This window comes from Hipposideros armiger, unplaced genomic scaffold (genome assembly GCF_001890085.2).
Source record: "Hipposideros armiger isolate ML-2016 unplaced genomic scaffold, ASM189008v1 scaffold_13, whole genome shotgun sequence".
In the NCBI taxonomy this organism is placed as follows: Eukaryota; Metazoa; Chordata; class Mammalia; order Chiroptera; family Hipposideridae; genus Hipposideros; species Hipposideros armiger.
Window position 1 is genome coordinate 2,046,574 of NW_017731363.1, and position 19,685 is coordinate 2,066,258.

Here is a 19,685-nt window from a genome sequence, read left to right on the forward strand (position 1 = left end):
AGGTCATTCTTTCTCTTAGATGGCTTCCGGCCATTTCCTACAAGGTCTCCTTTCCCAAGGTAAGGGTCCCCTGAGAATACAGAAAGTACAACTGCTTTTCTAGTCACAACTTTAAGTTGGGTATTAATCATAGATAGTGCCATGGAACTGAACTCATATTTCAGCCTATGCCAACTTATCCCTTGTGATAAAGAGTCTCTGAGTGATAAAAGGATGGACTTTCAACATGTTAATGTGGTTATTGCTCAAGGTGGCAAGGGCTTAAGATTAAAAAAAAATTTTCTTCCTTATACTTTTCTATATTGTGTGAATCTTACAATGAGCATATGTTACTTATATTATCAGGGGGAAATTAAGCTATTTTCATATTGAGGGTTGTAAGAAGCCCCTATATGAGCAATTCAAGTTCTCCTAGATGTAACAGGGACAGCAAAGTACCTTTCTCCAGCTACTATCAACAGGAATCTCCTGTTTTGTAACAGTAAGAATTAAATGGGCAACATTTCCAAATCTGGGTAGAAATTTTCTAGGATTAAAAATTCTTCCCTCCAGTTGGAACACTCAAAAACTATAGTCCCCACTACACCCCACACCCCACCCATCCCCAGGTTAGGAAGCAACTCCTAATTAGAGATTGGGCAACTCTCTAATCCCATAATTACTATAGCACAGAGCATGGCCTGTGTGCTATATTCCCTACTTTAAAAATCACTTAGGGCCGGCCGAGGGGCGCGTTGGTTAAGAGCTGGCTTGGGACGCCAGAGGACCCCGGTTCGGATCCCACATATGAGGGCCAGTGACACTGCCCTCTACAGCTGAGATGCTGAACAGCAGCTCAACCTGAAGCTGGGCTGCTGTGAGGCGCCGGCGACGGCGTGGGCTGCAGTCCCTGCTGCAGTGGGTTGCCATAAGCTACCGTGTGTAGCCAGCAGCCGGTGTGAGCAGCCAGCAGCCGCACTGAGCAGCCGTCCAGAGACCAGCGACTGATCTGCCTCACCCGGGAAGAGCGCAATGATGGTGCCAGCTTGGGCCAGTGGAGTGACATCCTCCACAACTAGACTGAAGGAAAAAACGACAGCAACTTGTCTGTTCCCCTTCCCCTGATTCCCCAGTGCTGTTCCGCTCTCCCAACTCCCCAATTAAAAAAAAAATCACTTAAATTTCTCTCTCTGTATACATCAAACAAAAGATGACAAAATATAGATTTTATAGGGAGAAGTAAATACAACAACTGTAAAGCTTTCAAAGAGATGCTTTATCAAATGATCTAAAAATTTAGTATGGAATTCAAAATCACATATCCCCATCACTTACCACTGGAGACCCAAAGCTACTGTACAGTAATGAGGACATGATGGTTGATCAGAAATGTCTACTCTTCTATGGTTATCATTTAAAGCTTTGCTCTACAAAATTGTAGCTCCTAGCCACATGTGGCTATTTAAATTCATTCAAATTAATTGAGCATGTTTCAAATACTCAATAGCTACCAACGGTTAGTGGCTACCATATTGAACAGGGCAGAATATCCTATCACTGCAAGCAAGTTCTACTGGATATCTCTGAGTCCAGAAAAAAAAATCAGTGTAGAAACTATCTACATCACATCTAGGAAGAAGCCTCCATTACTCAGGAATGAAAGCATGGTGAGAGAAATGCCACCTTCTCTTAGGAATGTATCCTCTCAAGAAAAGTAGAAGAAAAATCATCCACACTTAGAAAAGAAACTAAGCAATGTAGCTTTACATTGAAGATGTAATGAATCTTACAGTATCTAGGGATGTCTTTGAAAGAAGCAGACAGTAATTGTGTTTTTGTACTGCTATAGACAGAGGCTGATTAATGGATCATGTCATAGTCAGGGACAGAATATCTGAATAAATGGATCATTGCTCTGAATCACTTTATCCAAAAAACTCCTATGCCAGTATGATAAAAGAGACTATAAAGTTTTTATTTTGATGATGTTCTATCAGTCAGATAAAGCATCTTTTAAATAATGCTCTTAAGTGCTTTGAACCAAATTCCGACATTGTACTAATCTCAAGCTCTGTTGTTCCTTTTAGCATTCCTTCAGGAATGTAGAGAGATTCATGGACATGCTTCTAAGAGATAGCTAAGGTCCAAATCTTCTGGGGAATTTTCCTTAATAAAATGAATTCCCTTGCAGTCAACTTTTTAAAATTGCAAGATTTTACAGTGGTGCTCATTACCTTTCCCGCATGAAATTTGAAAGTGTCAATGGGAATCCAAATCCTTGTGATGAAAGAGGCTTCTAATATTTGCTTACAATAATGAGAGCCAGGGGAATTAAGAGAGAATAAGTGCGTACTTGAACCACACAAACAAAAAGAAATCTGCTTAAGAAATTCTCTGCCCTTTCTCATGCCAGAAAGACAGAAAAGACGTCAACACCAAACAGTGATCCACTCTACACAAATTCGAAATGATGGGCATTTCCATCAGAAAGACTATAGGAAATAAATCTTCAGACTCTAATCCAAAACTTTAGCATGGATTGATAATCTTAGGCGGAACGTCCACTGAAAACAAAAGAACCATAAAATCCCACAGGGGTGGTGGCAGGAGGAGAAATGGCCTGGTTTGGCTCCAGCCCTGCCAGGTACTCTAGCTGGATGGCCCTCGGGAGGTTACTTAACCTCTTTGCACTCATTCTCCTCTGTAAGGTGGGACTGCCACTACCTGCCTTGTAAGTTACATAAGGCATGCAGAGTCCCTAGTAAGGGGTCTAGCGAGAAGCATGTAGTGAGTGCACATCAGTCCCTTGCTTTCCTCTTTCAGGGGCCACGTAACACACTACTGTGTTCAATGAAGCCTTTTCCAACTGCAATTCCCCTCCCTGATCAGGACTCCTGAAGAATCTGAGCAGATTAGAGACAGAAAAAGAAAGGGACAAAGGAAAGGAATATGAAGCAGAGGACAGTGACATGGGCTGAGGTGGAAAAAGAAATAGGAAAGTTAGAAGCAGAGGAAGTAGTCCAGGTTATGTGGAGCCTACGGTATATACATTGAAAAGGGAGGTTCTAGAAAATTATGCTACCATTTTTAGAGTATCCTGTACATACAAAGCATTCAACAAATGCGAGTGCTTTATCCAACGTATTAGTGTCACAATCATGGCACAGTCAACTGCAGGTGCTGGGACTAGGGTGACAGGGCTGGGAATGCAATCCGATACATGGTCTTTCTTTCCAGAGATGGAATCTACAGCACTTGACAACGGATTACAAGTTGGGGATATGAAGGGGAAAAAAAGCTCAGTGAGTCCAATTTCAAGCTCGATGATCTAGAACAGGGGTCGGCAAACTTTGGAGACAGAAGAGCCGCCAGGGGTCAGCAAACTGCGGCTCGCGAGCCACATGCGGCTCTTTGGGTACGTACATGTGGCTCTGAAGTCAAATTGAAAATGAAAATAAAACTATCATAGTTTCATTTATAAAACTTTTAAAGGATATTATTCACATAATGGTGATTATGTAAAAATATATTTATGGCTCTTGAATAATTTTTAAATTGTCAGGGACAGGATTGGCTCTTCCAGGGCTCGGCAAACTTTTGAGACGGAACGTACCCAAAGAGCTGCCTGTGGCTCGCGAGCCGCAGTTTGCCGACCCCTGGTCTAGAACAGTGGCTCCCAAGCAGGGGCAAATGTGCCCCTCAAGGACATTTGGCAACACCTGGAGATGTGTTTAAGTGTCACAACTTGGGGTGTTGGGGGAGGCGGTGCTACTGGCATCTAGTGGGTGGAGCCCAGAGATGCTGCTAAACATCGTACAGTACATAGGACAGGGCCCCAAGGCAGAGAGTGATCCTGCTCCAAATGTCAATAGTGAGGGTGAGGAACCCTGGACAAGGCTGATGGTACCTTAACAGAAATAGTTAAGAGGAGGAAGAACTAGTTTGAAGAACATGTAAATTCAGTTTTGAATAAGTTCAGTTGGAAGTGCTAGGAGAACATCCAGATAGACTAACAGGTCAAGCAGGCACCCAAAAATGTTCCATTCAAGGTAGTTAAATGAGGTGCACATGTGTGGCTCTAGAACAGGGGTGGGTGAACATTTCTTTAAAGGGCCAAAGAGTAAATAACGTCAGCCTCTGGGAACCATAAAGTCTCTTTTCCAACTGCCCACCACTGCCATCCTAGCATAAAAGCAGCCAGAGGCAAATGAATGAGTGTGACTCTGCTCCAATAACACTACCTATGGATACTACAATGTCATATGATTTGCACATGTCACAAATCCCATAGTGTATTTTTTAACCATTTAAAAATATAAAAGCCATTCTTAGATCATCGCCCGTACAAAAATAGTCAGCGGGCTGAATCTGGCCCCAGGCCATTGTCTGCCAAGCCGTGGGCTAGAATGCCAAGAGAAAGAGCTGGGACCGGCTGTAAGCATTGGCTTCCCATGTCTTTGCAGCTCTGAATGAGAACACCATCCTCTACCTCACCAATCATACATGTATGGTTTGTGCCTATGTCCCCGGGGGCGCCCCAGCCCAGCTACAAACAACTTCCTTGGTGGATCTTCCTCAACACCAGTCCAATCCCTTTGTGCTGTGTTTGGTCTTACTAAAAACTTCTCTGAGTACAGTGATGGGTGTTCAAAAGTTAAACGACTGGCCCAAGCTTGACCATGGAGCATGAGTAATAGGGAAAGGCAGACACCAGGTGCAATGGGTGACCAGATCCCACACGCCACAGACATCAACACCAGCCACCAGTAAGTGAGGAGGGCACCGGGCCACTCTTCCTCACGGGAGGGACAAAGCACAGTGCTACTCAACAGTGGGCTGCCTACCTTTCCCAGAGCACCTAACCTAGAGGCTGGCAACAGGAGAAGTGGGCAGGGATGATGGTAAGGAAGCATGCTACTGGCAGAACTGGTAGAATCAGAACAATACATAATTTTATGGTAGGTTCACACTAATAGGCCCAAATGATTAGAATTAAAAATGGTCTGTTTTGGGCCGGCCGAGTGGCGCGATGGTTAAGAACTCGCTTGGGATGCCAGAGGGCCCCGGTTCGGATCCCACATATGAGGGCCAGTGACACTGCCCTCCACAGCTAAGATGCTGAACAACAGCTCAACCTGGAGCTGGGCTGCCATGAGTCGCCGGCGACGGCGTAGGCTGCACTCCCTGTGGCAGTGGGTTGCCATGGGCTACCGTGTTTGGCCAGCAGCCAGCGTGAGCGGCCAGCAGCCAGCGTGAGCGGCCAGTAGCCGCAGTGAGCGGCCGTCCAGAAGCCGGCGACTGATCTGCCTCGCCAGAGAAGAGCGCAATGATGGTGCCAACTTGGGCCAGTGAAGCAACATCCTCCACAACTAGATTGAAGAACAAAACGACAGCAACTTGTCTGTTCCCCTTCCCCCCAATCCCCAAAAAAAAACTTAAAAAAAAAAAAAAAAAGGTCTGTTTTTTCACACACTTTATATTTATATTCCCCTTTATATTTAGTCATACTATTTATATTTAGTTGCATCTTTATTTCAAAGGAGAGAGGAAAAGACAGAGAGCAAACAAAATGGGTCTCAAGTTATAGCTTTGTATGGCTATGGTTCACAAAAAGATGTTAGCTCATCATAAAAAGTTTCAAAAATGAAGAGCCCACTTACTTTCCAGTTCAATGATTTCCATCCTCTTCCCATCCACATCCTGGCCTACAAATCTTAAGTCACTCTGCTCAAACTGTTTGATCAAGCTAGGGTTCACCTGGAAAAACAAGAAATTAAAGTGTCTTTGGGCAGCAGAACAATACAGACGTATCAGCTTATTAAAAGATCCTCCATCAATGAGGTAGATTTTCCATTTCAGTGATGCTCTAACTAGTAGTTAATTTTTAAACTCATAAGGAACCTGAGAAATAGCCTAATCACAGCCCTTAAATCTGGGAAGCCCACATTCTCTCGCCCAAAGATGAGATTCAAAAAGTAGGACTGTGACACAGACATTCTGACTTGGGACCTGAGACTAGCTATTTATAGCCAGCCCCATATTTGCTTCTTGCCTTGAGTTATGTATAAAATTAACTCTCTCTCCCAAAATCACAAATCTGCTTGAGGGTTGAAATTCTTATTTCCCTTGTGATTAACCCCAAAGCTTCCTTTACATATAATTTCATAAAAACTCTAAAGAGAAGCTTGGAACACGTTTTTTACTAAAATACTGGTTATAGATGACAACTTGATGACCCAGCTCACAGCCCCCTCCCTCCCTCATCTCATCACTAGCTTTCTCCCAAGCTTTTCAGCCTCTCCTTCACAGAAAGCACTTCCTCATCTAAAATCAAAGTGGGGTCCCATCTGTCCTTCTCAATCTGAACCCCATAGATTTTGATTTTATTTTTGAACATTAGGCTAGTTCTCATAATTTGTAATGATTTTTCCTTTTGCTAACAGCTTTATTGAGATATAATTCACAGACTACACAATTCACCTACTAAAAATGTACAACTCAATGGTTTTTAGCACATTCACACAGGATTTCAACCATCACCACAATCAATCCAAAAATACACCCTGTACCCTCTAACCATCATCCCCCAACCCCGCTGCTCATCAGCCCCATCTCAGCCCTAGCAAACACTAACCTACATTCTGTCTCTTTAGATTTGCCTATTCTAGGCACTTCATGTTAATGGAATCATATAGTATGTGGTCTTTTGTGACGGGCTTCATCTATATTCTAGCATGTACTAATATTTCATTTCTTTTTATTGTCAAATATCATTCCATTGTTTAGATATACCACATTTTATTTTTCGTTCATTAGTTGATGGGCTTTTGAGTTGTTTCTACTTTTTTGGCTATTACAAGTAATGCTGCTATAACCATTTGCGTACAAATTGTGTGTACTTACGTTTTCATTTCTCTGGGGGATATACGTAGGGATGGAATTACTGGGTCATATGGTCACTCTATGTTTAACCTTTTGAGGAACTTCCAGATGATTTTCCAAAGTGGCTGCACCGTTTTTATATTCCCACCAGCAATGTATGAGAGTTCCAATTACTCCACATCCTCACCAACACTTGTTATCATCCATCTTTTGATTATAGCCATCCTAGTGGATGTGGAGTAGTTATATTTGTGGTTTTGATTTGCATCTCCCTGATGACAAATGATGTTGAGCATCTTTTCATTTCCTTATTGGCCATTTATATGTCTTCTTTGGAGAAATGTCAATTCAGATCCTTTGCCACTATTTATTATTATTGAGTTGTAAGAATTCTTTTTATATTCTAGATACAAGTACCTTGTCTGATATATGATTTAATCTGTAATTATTTTTGTTACCTTATTTTTTGTCCTCTCCAATTAGAAAGTAAGCTTCCCAAACAGGAGGGAAACCATGTGTGTCTTTGCCCCTTTCCTCTCCAGTGCATATCAGATGCAAAATAAGTATAAAGGAATGAATGGCCACACTATCGTGTACACAGTAGTTCTTACATTCTAGCCACCACTTAGGCAAAGCGGATCAATAGTTTCTGTCCCACCAATTGGGTCAATTCCCAATGGAAATAAGACCAAAAATAGCCTATACTCAGCAAATTATTTTTCCTAATTGTAGTGACACTGTTGATAGCATACCCAGCATCAATTCCCACCAGTCCTCCCTGAAAACAGAACTCTGGGCTTATTCTGGTATCTACTCCACCCGCATATGGCCCATGGGACGCCGTGTCCCCCATTCTTCTCCAGAGGCCTGCTTGTACTCACTGGAGTTCCTCGCACTAAACATCTATATTCCACAGTAATTCTGTGTGCACACCTACCTCATACCGATGCCTGTGTCTTTCTTCTATAAAAGGAACATCACCATAAAGTTTCTCTGTAAAGATACAAGAGTGAAATTAATATTGGAGTAATCGGCTTTGGAATACGTGTGGGGAAGTTTCTTTGATCTCGATCAGAGGCCTATAAATGAACCAGACTCCGTACAGTAATCTAGATTTTCTTCTCATATAATACAGGACAGCAATAGCTTCTTTAAAACCCTGAAACAGTTCTCAACCAAGCCATCACATTTCATAAAGGGAAGCCTGCTGTTAAGTCCGTCCACCACGGACGCTAGCGGATGTGCCCTCCTTTACACACCTGCCTGCCGGGCTGAGAGACCGAGTAATGTCTGCACCATCGCTCTATGCAGATTCATATCGGGGCTCATTTTACAAAAGAAGAAAAAGAAACCAAAGAGAAAAATGGATGAAACCAAAAACCTTGCCCAAAGCCCTGCTCCGCTGGCAGCACAGGGCAGTCTTGAGCCCGGGCCCCCAAACACCTGGCACAATGCTTTCTCCACTACACACTTGCACACAGTACCGGCCACATTTGGTTTACACCCCACCTTAAAATATGCCTATCCTTTGACTCTAAATTTGACCTCTAAGAATTTACCCCAGAAAACAGAAATGAGGACAGAGATTTAACCATGAATATGCGTACTGCTGCGTTATTTAACAGTGAACCGCTGAAAACAAGCTGAGCATCAGGAAGAGAGGACTGCTGGGTTCAATGAGAGCACATCTATACCAAGGTTCTTAACCAGACGCATACGGCTGAGTCACGCGTGGGGCTTCTTAAACATGCCCATATCCCTGCACGTGCTGCAGCTCAGGGCAGCATCTTGGGCACAATCTATTTGGCAATGGACATGGCAATCAGTGGGATGGCCAGTGACCGCAGTGTCAGCAGGATAGGAGTGGGATCCGTCACCAGACACGTCTCAGAAACAGGCCCCACTGGAGCAGGTGGAGTAGCGGGATGGCCCAAGCACCAAGTGGGTTACAGCACTGGAGCAGTCGGAGGGGCCAACCACTATTCCCGCCAGTACCAGCCCTCATGACACAGACCCCAAGAACACAGCCAAGGGACGAGAAGATCTGCCAACAGTGCAGGAATATATCATCAAACCCCAACAGAATCAGGAGCCGTGTTCAGTTCAACAGGCAGGGGATATATCTGACTCTCCACGATATCATGAGGCTGTGGAACAGGATGCCTCAGCCAAGAGAGACCCAATGCCTGGTATCTGATTTGAACTTTTGACTTGGATGAAGAAAATGCACATAGATTGTATTCTCAGTGTGATCAATGACCACGACTGGACTTCTATTTGCAATTCTGTCCAAATAGATGGAGCCCCCTGGTGATGATGTTAATGACAGGGAGTATTTAAGGTATGCGTTTTAGAAAAAAAGAGGACTAGTGGGGGCAGGGAGCTCCTTTGAGAGAACTCCACCATGCCACCCAGAGGGGGATCATTCAAGACAGAGCCTTGGTACTCAAACTATCAGTTCATCAAAATGAAAGAAAACATGGAAAATAATAGCGCAGTAATGCCCAGCTGGAAAAAATGGAAGCATGTCTATCATTATGAAGTTATAAGCAAAAGCAGCTGAAAAATCTGGACGTAACTTATGACCCCTGGCTTTGTGATCGGTCTTTTCCTCCTACAGTCCAAAATCTCTTCTCTGCCTCCTTCATTACAACAGATGACTTCCCAAATCCAATAACAGAGCCTGCCAATATTAACAGAGATGGTGAGGAAAATGGCAAAAATCTACAAATTAGGATACAAGGAATTATACCTTCAGGTCATTGGGACTAGCAGGATATCATGTGAACTTTGAAACCGCATGGCCTATGCTTGCTGCCTGGCTTAAGGCAAACTTTGTGTTTGCTAGGACTTCCCAGGTGACAGGAAGAGGGGGGACGTATAGTGGCTCTGGAGCCAGGCGCTTGGCTTTAAATTCTACTATACCATTTAATGGATGTGTGGCTTGGGCAAATGACTTCACCTCTCTGCCTCAGCTTCCTCATCTGTAAAATGGGGATTATGACAGTCTCTGCCTTATAAGGCTGTCGGGAGTACTAAATAAATCAAAATATGTGAAGCACCAGAACAGTAAGTAAACCATGAGATTGCTATTGTTATCTCTAGACTATGACATCCAAATAGGAAGAACAGAAGCTAAAACAGACCCTCTACAAGGTAACCGACATGAGAGGGACCCGTCCCCTCAATTCCTGAGACAAGAGCCTAGCATATAAGCAGGTCCTCAGTAAGTATTTGTTGGATGAACGAAGGAAGCATTTTATACATGGCACACGGTATACGATGAAACAGGTTTTCAGAATTTGGGAAATGTTATATTGTGCATTCAAAATCTATCTTGATCACTTACAAATCTGTCAAGAATGAATTTACAAAATTAATCCTTTGCCGTATCCATGAAAAAAGAAAAGAATTAAAATTTCCTTTAAAACCATATGTTGAGAGTCAACACAGAACGTTACCAGTTCAGTTTGATTTGAAAATACCTTAAAAACAAAATAAAACTAACAATGTTCATTCTAGGGCCCTGGCACCAGGGATTCTGATTTGGTTACTCTCAAGAGAGGGCCCAGGTGTGTGGGTTTTTACAAAGCACCACAGGAACTTCCCAGGCATTCCCACTTAGGAACCACTGATCCACACTCTCACCAAAAGTGCTATAGGAAGACAGTCAATGACAAGGCGAGATGTTAGATCCTGCTGAATGCAGAATGAATCTAGGTGGGGAGTGAAAAGACTGCGGGGTAGATACACATGTTGTTATGAGCGGTTCTCTGGATGGATTTATTGAGTACACATGCCATGCGATGATCCTAGGCACAGGGGAAATCCTCAACAACAAAATGACACAGTCTTCCTTTCTGTCCTAGTCTTTGTGGAGACAAAATAACATGCAACAGGGATTAACTGCACATAAGCTCAATGTTCACTTACGAACCAAGTGTCAGCAAAGCTTTAGAGAAAGATGACTGATAAAAGTTTTAGGATCTATGAAATACAGTAAAACCTTGGATTGCGAGTAATGTGGTTTGCGAGTGTTCCGCAAGACGAGCAAACATTTCTAATACATTTTAACGTGGTAAACGAGCAATGTCTTGCAACACGAGTAGTTTGTTTCTGGAACGAACTATGCTCGCAATCCAAGGTATTACTGTACTCCCAATGTAGGCAGCGAGACACCAATGTGTACAGTACGATTATCAGAAACAAAAATACTTGGGCAAATTATACCATCTCCTTCTCGAATTTGCTACTGGGTAGATTCTCTCTCATATAGAATATATTTTTAACCCATTAACAGTCCTGCCCACCCCCACCCACCTTTGTGTTAGTAATCCTAGCAACTGAATCTGATTTATTTCTCTCTCCTTTTCAGAGCCAAAATGTTTGCCCCAAAAAGCTATGCAGGTTAAACGGTGGAAGCAATCTAAATGTCCATAGAAGATGACATGATCCCACGAGGCTGGACAGGGTGCAGATATGTGGTATATCTGGCTTGTACAGTGTTGACAGATACATGTTTTTAGTAAGTTGCCAACATTGAAAAATCAGCAGGTCTCTCATAAAACTCCCAATTTCCAAATTCTCTTGAAATTTTAGAAGAATGGTAATAGTGAAGCCACAGTCTTTCATGCAACTTCAGCTACAGCAGTTACTCCTTTAATGGGGCAAGGGCTTGTCAATTTGCCCCAGTCCCCAGCACTCCCTATTGCCTCTCTTACCCTGAGGTGAAGTGTAGCTGCCACCGATTGCTGAGGCATTTCTCTCACCTGGCTGGTGGACTCGTTTACTATGGGGCCCTGGGGCCAGACTGGCCAGCTACTCAGTCCAATATTGATTCAGTGTTTGTGTCCCACTTCTAGCCAAGCATATGGTTTCAGGATAGCTTTCAGAAGCCAGCAGTGGGGTCTTCATGTTTTGCACCCCCTGCTCTCCTCCCATAAGACTCTCCTGTTGAAACCTCAGGAACCCAGTCTCAGGGCTCTCAGCACTAGGAAGCTTTCAGCTCTGGGAGCTGTTTGGGTTTTGCCATCCCTTCTTCGATTCAAGTCCAGCCATCTGGTATAGTGAGGTCGTCAAGAGTTCAGGCTGTGAAATCATCTCAGTGACTTTCTAACAAGTGACTTAACCTTGCTAAAATTCCTCTCTCTCACACAAAATGCAGCTGGGTCCTAAGGGTGCCAACAGGAATAACTGAAATGATACACATAATATCTTAATTACTGGTGTTTAGAAAGTGCACAGTCAGGACCAGGTGCTATCTTTCTCCTCCATTTATTACTTTTGGATTTCAGTTTATCATTCCTTTAATTTCATAAAACATCTCACTTCATTTAAGTGTGTAAACTCCTCCCCTTTCTCTAATTTTATTTTTCGTGATCTACTTTTATCTCAATTTTCTAGTACAAAAATGCGAATTTTCGACTTTTAAAATGCTAAGCCTCGCCTTTACCTCTACATTGCAATGTTACATTCTTTTTCATTGCTTGTATGTTTTCCCCCCCATTTAGTACTCATCCCATTTTTAACATCTCTTTTCTTAGATTTTTTTGGTATTCTTCTGCTAGCCCACATTAGCAGGAGCAAGGCAGCAGACCAGAGGGACTGGAATCAACCTGCAAGACAAAAGTGTCGCCTGCCCCCTTCTCCCTCCCACTGCCCTAGTGGGCCCCATGCCTACTACTAGGTCACTAACTGAAGCGTAGCCAAGCTTTGAGAGAATCACAGGTCAATACGATTGACCTTTCACATTATGATCCTAACAGCCACACTTGCATAGTGCTTTCTCTGGGCAAGGCACTGCTCTAAGGCCCCACACGTTTGGCGGATTTAACTCTTACAAGAAACCCCATGAGGCGGGTGCTATTCTGATGTCAGAACCTGAGGTGTAGCGGGGTAAGAAGCTACACAGCGAGTGACTGAGAGCTGGGGCTGCAGGGGCCTCAGAGGAGGCAGTGTGGCCCCAGGGCCTGGGCTGTTAGGCACCCCACTAGCTGTCCTGAGTGAAGTGCTCAGCACAGTGATGGTCTGGGGACATAAACGCCATCTGTTGTTCCGATGAAAGGAGCTATGTCTCAGACCTATGAACCCCCATATTAACAAATACACGTAAGCAAATGGTTTCCCCAGAAAAAGGCAGGACGGAGCAGGGGAGCCACCCTGCAGCGTGCGCCGTTCATGGGAGGCGGGGGGGCTCACCAGCTGACACACGCCTGTCACAAGGCCCCACCATGCTCCTTTCGAATTCATGTCTCAGTACGACAAATGACTGTGGCACGGACTTTCCATGTCCCTAAATCTCTGGCAACCTCTTTTAAACTATTTTGTAAATCACCTCATTAACCCAGCCAAGGATTTTTGTGTGGTGTGGTTTTTTTCCCTTAAACTTCCTAAGGGCCGGCCGAGTGGCGCGATGGTTAAGAACTCGCTTGGGATGCCAGAGGGCCCCGGTTCGGATCCCACATATGAGGGCCAGTGACACTGCCCTCCACAGCTAAGATGCTGAACAACAGCTCAACCTGGAGCTGGGCTGCCATGAGTCGCCGGCGACGGCGTGGGCTGCAGTCCCTGTGGCAGTGGATTGCCATGGGCTACCGTGTTTGGCCAGCAGCCAGCGTGAGCGGCCAGCAGCCAGCGTGAGCGGCCAGCAGCCGCAGTGAGCGGCCGTCCAGAAGCCGGCAACTGATCTGCCTCGCCAGAGAAGAGCGCAATGATGGTGCCAACTTGGGCCAGTGAAGCAACGTCCTCCACAACTAGACTGAAGAACAAAACGACAGCAACTTGTCTGTTCCCCTTTCCCCAATTCCCCAGCACTGTTCCCATCCCCCCAATTTCCCAATAAAAATCTTTAAAAAAAAACAAAACTTCCTAAGAATCTAATCGCACCAGGAACAAGAAGCTGTTTTTCTCTATCAATGCTTTGATAAGAGACAAGAAAGCAAAAGCAATTTTTCCAGCCCCTGAAAATTTGTCTCCCCTTACCTCCAGTTCCTTCAAATTTGAGATTGAACCACTCGGCATTTCCAATGCCATGCATTTTACCCAGATCCTTAAGACTGGGACTCACTCAGGGCCTTCCTGATTCGCCTCCTGCCTCTATTTTCTCAGAAGAAAACCTTTTCTCCTACAGTGAAGCAGAACCAAGCGTTTAGTCAAGTCCTCCTTATTCTGAGAAAATGCACAGAAGGTCCCCCAAAGGAATTAAATCTTTTCCTAAAGCGTTCAATTTCCACCTGCCGTGTCTGGCCAGCTCTGCCAGTCTCCTGCACCCTAGACTCTGCCACATATCCCATGGCGTCACCCCGAGGAGCTCTCCATGGCCTCCTCTGCCTGCTGACGTCTGCCAGCGTCAAGTCTCACTGTTCCCATGTCATCTGCCCTGAGGATGAGGGTCACCTTCTCAGAACTCTGGATGGGAAACCACCAGGACCTGGTCTCCAGTTGTGTACGCTGCCCGGCAGGGGGCTCCTGACTCCTTCCAATATGTCCTAGTGCCACAATCTCCACTGGTCAGGATACCCCTAGACAGCAAAACGGCATCTACTCACTTTTAAGGACACCCCTGGCCCAGCACAGTGCTCAGGGGGTGGCCCTTTTCCTCCTATGCCCCCCGGTGTGCCCAGGCTACCTCTGCACCCCTCCACCCCTGTGCATTCCTCTGTTTCTAAGGCAAGGGCTCCCTAACCATTTGGTTGCTGATTTGGAGGGCAGAGTTACACAAATTGCGTGTAGAATTTGGGACCGCTTTCAACTGGTTTTCTCTACCTTTCCTACCAGCGCACATACACCAGAGTATGCTGTATTCAAACATGTCACCTGACTGGGCTGAAAAACATGTTCTCTCCAGTAGGTGGCACTTTGGTTTAAAAACTGCACTTGGCACAAAGACTTGCTTCCATTCCAGGGCAAGTCTTGGCAACATGTCGGGGACCTGACAAAACATTTAAGCCTGGGGCCTGGAATATTTTGGAAACACATCAAACAAGCTGTCAGCTGTCCCCTGAATGAGCTCTGAACTTTGTCTAAATTGCTATGCACTTTATTATCTTCCCATGTCTCGTGCTCAGCCGAGCCACAGGCAAAGCACTAAAGTTTACTTTTGGAGTCTTAAAACCCTCTCATAACAAAGTTCCTTGGTGCTCTCTCTGGCCCCCCTCTCACCTGAGCCTGGCCCCCTCATCTCTAGCCACACCTCATTCTAGATTTTTCACGCTTCAAAGCACCCTGTTTAATACTTCACTGCTCTGCACCATTTCTCCCTGCTTTTCCAAAGCCATCTGATGAGTTAGTCAACCAAGTAAAAGTGTCACTATAAGTAGACCTACCATCTACATTCCCAGATAAAATGTGGGGTATTTGTCAAATTGAGGTGTAATTTATATGGCATAAAATATACAGATCTGAAGGATAAAGCGTTTGACACGTTTACCAATTGTAAAATGTGTGTTTTAAGAGTTGAATTTTGGAGAGTGAGCGATCGTAGTGGTGGGCTGTGCAGCCAGGGCCGTGTGTTCCAAAAGAGACTAGAAACTGTAAGAAGAGTGGGCCAGGCCTGTTCTGACCAAACACTGACCAGGAGCCGCTTCCCAGGCCTCTGCTCCCTCGGCTGAAAAATACAGAGTTTGGAGCAAATGGCTTCTGAAAGCCCTCTTGGCCTTATTCTGTCACTACATAGGACATGCAGGCAGGCAAGTGGACAAGTGGGGAGATGTCTTTGAACCCCCTCCGGGAAGGTAGCAGCCTGCCTCCTCAGGCGTACTTCCTTCAGCCTGCCATTCTGTTTAGACCAGATTTCCGCAAAGCATGGCAACCCCAAGGCAAGACAGTATTTCCCTGACTGCTTTTGTTCAGTCCTTGAACTAAGAATGGTTCTCACATTTGCAAATGGTTGAAAAGAGTGAAAAGAAGAAGAATATTTCATGATGCATGAAATTCAAATTTCAGTGCCCATAAATAAAGGTTTATTGAAACACAGCCTCGCTCATCCATTTACATATTTACCTGTGGCTGCTTTTAGGCTACAGGGGGAGAGCTGAGTAGTTGAGACAAAGGCCATAGGACCTCAAAGCCAGAAATGTTTACTATCTGGCCATTCAAAGAAAAAATGTACGGACCTCGGGTTTAAACCATTTAGATAACAGACTTCGGGCAGGTAGCTCGCTCCCTTCTCATGTTTAAGTCCTAGCGGAGACTTGAGATATGGGCAGTATACACACAAGTAAATCAACATTTTTTTGGGGGGGAGGAGTTTGTACTCTAAAGCAGTGGAAAGAAATGCAAAATAAAGTACAATAATAAAGGGTCCTTTCTGTTCTTGCTAATAGAGCAAGAAGAAAAATAATAGGGGGTGGGAGGGCAGTAGATGGGGGAGAGGGGGGTTGTTACTTTGTGAGGGGTGAAAAGGACAACTATTGCATTGTTCTGTACACCTGAAACTAATAATAAAAAAATAAAAATAAATTTAAAAAAAGAAAAATAATAAATATACTAGCAAAAACACTAGAGAAAGCAAGAACACTACAGTTCAGTTAATGTCATTATGAACTGGTTCACCTCTTCTTTCAAACAACCCGGCAGAAATGTTAGTCATAAAAGTGTTTGTACCCTTTGACCTAATAGTCCAACTCCTGGAAATCTATCCCAAGGAAATAATCAAAAGTACATAAACACTGTGTCAAGGTGTTCCCGTCAGCATTTTTCTAACAAAATGTGGGGAACAACCTGAAACGTTTAACAATAGGAAATGAATATGTAAATTAAAGTTCCTAACTCAACTAAAAATTATATGCCCAAATAATAGACATGAAGACTAGATACATGAAAAAGTCATGCTACAATAAAAGACTATATAAAAACTAAGCATGACAGATCAAGTTTGGAAAAGGCCATGAATTTTCAATTAATACTTAGGAGAAGGGTTAGAGATACACAGTTTGGAAAGATACCTTATTTCTAAAGACCCTTGAACCAGCTTTGACAATTCCACATACACTGTCATTAGTCCTTTCTAAGAAAAAGCCTTTCCAGACCAAGACCACACACACACACACACACACACACACACACACAACACTGCACAGGAGTGAGCCTCTGGGAACACATTTCCTACAAATACAGCAAATTATGATTAGTACTTTTGTCCAAATCAATGGATTTTATGTTTTTGTCCAAATCAATGTATACTTATAATCTCCACTTCGGAAAACGGCAATTCAAGTTGTATACATTAAATATGCACAGTTTTTTGTATGTCAATCTTTCCTCAATAAACTGCTTAAAAAAAATAAAAATCAAATTCATAGTCTTCAGGTGACTAAGAAGAGAAGAATTGTTCATAATGAATATAAAAATTAGAATCATTGTAGTAATACAGCCATTTAGGCTTTTGTCCTATTTCAAAGTATTATCTTTTACTTTAAAAAACAACAACAACAAAACCCTCTTTACTTTCCTGTTTTTCCATTTAATCCAGAGCATTGTAATTATTGGCCTATAAATCAAATATAAAGAATGAATAGTATCAAAATACTTTGCATCAAAACAATAAGTTATTGTCACAGGCAACATGGCCAAATGTATTTTGTTCCTACCATTCTTGCAGAAATGTGCTGACCAGGAAAAATGTCTACAAAATAAATGGGCTGCTTAGAGAGAAAAAAAAATCCTACAAAAGAAATGTGCGGGCTTGGGAAAAAGATAAGCTCCTACAAAAGAAATAGGCCGACTAGGAAAAAACAAAACCCACAAAATACTATGGTGCTATTTGTTTTTGTTTTTGTTTTAGCTGAGCTATCCTGCTACCTGTTGGCAGCTCAGCGGCAGCTCAGCTCGGGCTGGGACTCGAACCGCTGTTGCTCAGAGCTCACACTCTTGAGCGAGCTCTTAACCAACTGAGCCACTCGGCCGGCCCTAGTGCTATTTGTTTTTATATTTTTATGATCCTCAATAGAGCCATACACAGTGGTCGTATGCTTATCTCTTATCTCCAACACAACCTTTTTGGGAGACACAGGTGGGAGGGTAAAACGTTATGCCTTCAGGGAACCCCAGGTTCATATATGTCTTTTGCAAACTGTGAAGCATAATTGCAATTTAAGGCAGGTCTGGAAACAACCCCAATGTCTATCAACTGAGGAACTCATAAACAATGCGATATAGCCATACAATGGAATATTATTCAGACATAAAAGGGAATGAAGGACTGATACATGTTATAATATGGATGTAACTTGAAAACATGCTGAACGAAAAAAGCCAAACAAACTACCACATATCATATGGTTCCTTATATGCAATGTACAGAAGAGACAGTTAGTAGATTAATGGCTGCTTAGGACTGAAGGGGTGGTGGTGACAGCTAAAGGGAACAGGGTTTCTTTTTGAGGTGATAAAAATGTTCAAAAATTGACTGCGGTGATAGTTGCATAACTGAAAATCAATAAAAAAACAGTAAATCATACACTTTTAACAGATGAATTGCATAGTACGTAAATTACATCTCAATAAAGTTGTTTAAAAATTTTTTCCAGGCAGGCAAAAGATTTAAGCAATAAGCTTTGGTGTTATGTTTAAAATTCATAAAAATCATCAACATTACTTTTATGTCTAGTGTAAAGAAAAACAAATCCTAAATCAGTCTTATTTCCATCAAGACAGATAAAAGTTTTAAATATATTGAACACATGCTCTTTTTAAAAAGCTTAGTACGATTATCACTGAATTTTTTACAGCAGATGCAATTTTAAAACATTAAATTTCTAACTATGTTTTATCACTTAGGCAATCATTTGAACAAAGTTTCAAAGTATTTGAAAACATCTGAAAGCCAAAGAATTGCTGCTAATAGCCACAAAGAGAAAAAAATCTTATATTCTTAAAGAAAAAAGTCACTTAGAGAACGATGACTGTTTTATTATCCAGAGAAAGTAGGGAAAGGTGTATACTTTGAAACTTTTCCTCTTTCAATTTCATTCTTGCTAGGGACCTTGCTATTCCTTAGAAGCTGTTTATCATCCTTAAAAGAGAAACCCATGTTTCTGGTCTTATTCTTCTATGCGTTAAGAAGGCGTTTTTCTCCATTATTCTTGTAACTTCACGGGAATGATGCTGGGTGCCCCAGGAACCTGGGCTCCCTCCTCTGCAGCTGGCCCTTTTAGCACTGTGCACGTCACCTTCCATCTCACTCTTCCCAATGGTTTTGAGGCCCTGGGAGGGCAGGGCTGATATCTGTCCTGGTCACTACTGTATGTGCAGAATCTAGCATGGTAATATGGCACAGAGTAGACACTCAAGATGCATTTACTAAACGGAATTAAGGGCTTTGGGGTTTTTGTTTGTTTGTTTGTTTGTCTGTTTTTTAGCTGAGCCATCCTGCCACCTGTTGGCAGCTCAGTGGCTGCTCAGCTCGGGCTGGGAGTCGAACCGCTGTTGCTCAGAGCTTGCACTCTTGCGCGACCTCTTAACCAACTGAGCCACTCAGCCGGCCCTATTTGGGGTTTTTTTTTTACATTAAGTTATTCTCATAGAATATGTTAATCTATGGGCAAAATTCCACAGAAATAAGAATAATCTTATCCGGGGTAGAAGATCAGCAAATATCAGGTCAGCAGATCAACAAATACATCATATTTTCCTCTCCCCATGCTGGGGCTACTGGGGGAACAGAGAAATATACTTCTGAGACATAACTGCTCTCCTCCTCGAGAAGTCTCTAAATTAGTGGCTAAAACCAGTCAGGCATGAAACAATTAAAACAGGGAGCGGGTTTCCACGTGGTGGACAGAACCGGATTCAAAAGAACCGAATTGGAATCAGGGTTCTCCCAG

The 19,685-nt window shown here is 43.2% G+C and overlaps 1 protein-coding gene across 7 annotated transcripts in view; it reads right to left on the minus strand.

Annotated features, from left to right (window-relative positions):
- Nucleotides 1-19,685, minus strand: part of CTPS2 (CTP synthase 2) — a 106,889-nt gene that overhangs the window by 16,460 nt on the left and 70,744 nt on the right. For all 7 annotated transcript variants that reach the window (XM_019666470.1, XM_019666462.1, XM_019666479.1 and 4 more), the window contains 2 exons: nucleotides 7,799-7,854; nucleotides 5,640-5,736 (listed from right to left, as the gene is read on the minus strand). In XM_019666470.1, coding sequence (XP_019522015.1) covers nucleotides 5,640-5,736; nucleotides 7,799-7,854 — 153 coding nt within the window. The remainder of the gene's footprint in view (nucleotides 1-5,639; nucleotides 5,737-7,798; nucleotides 7,855-19,685) is intronic.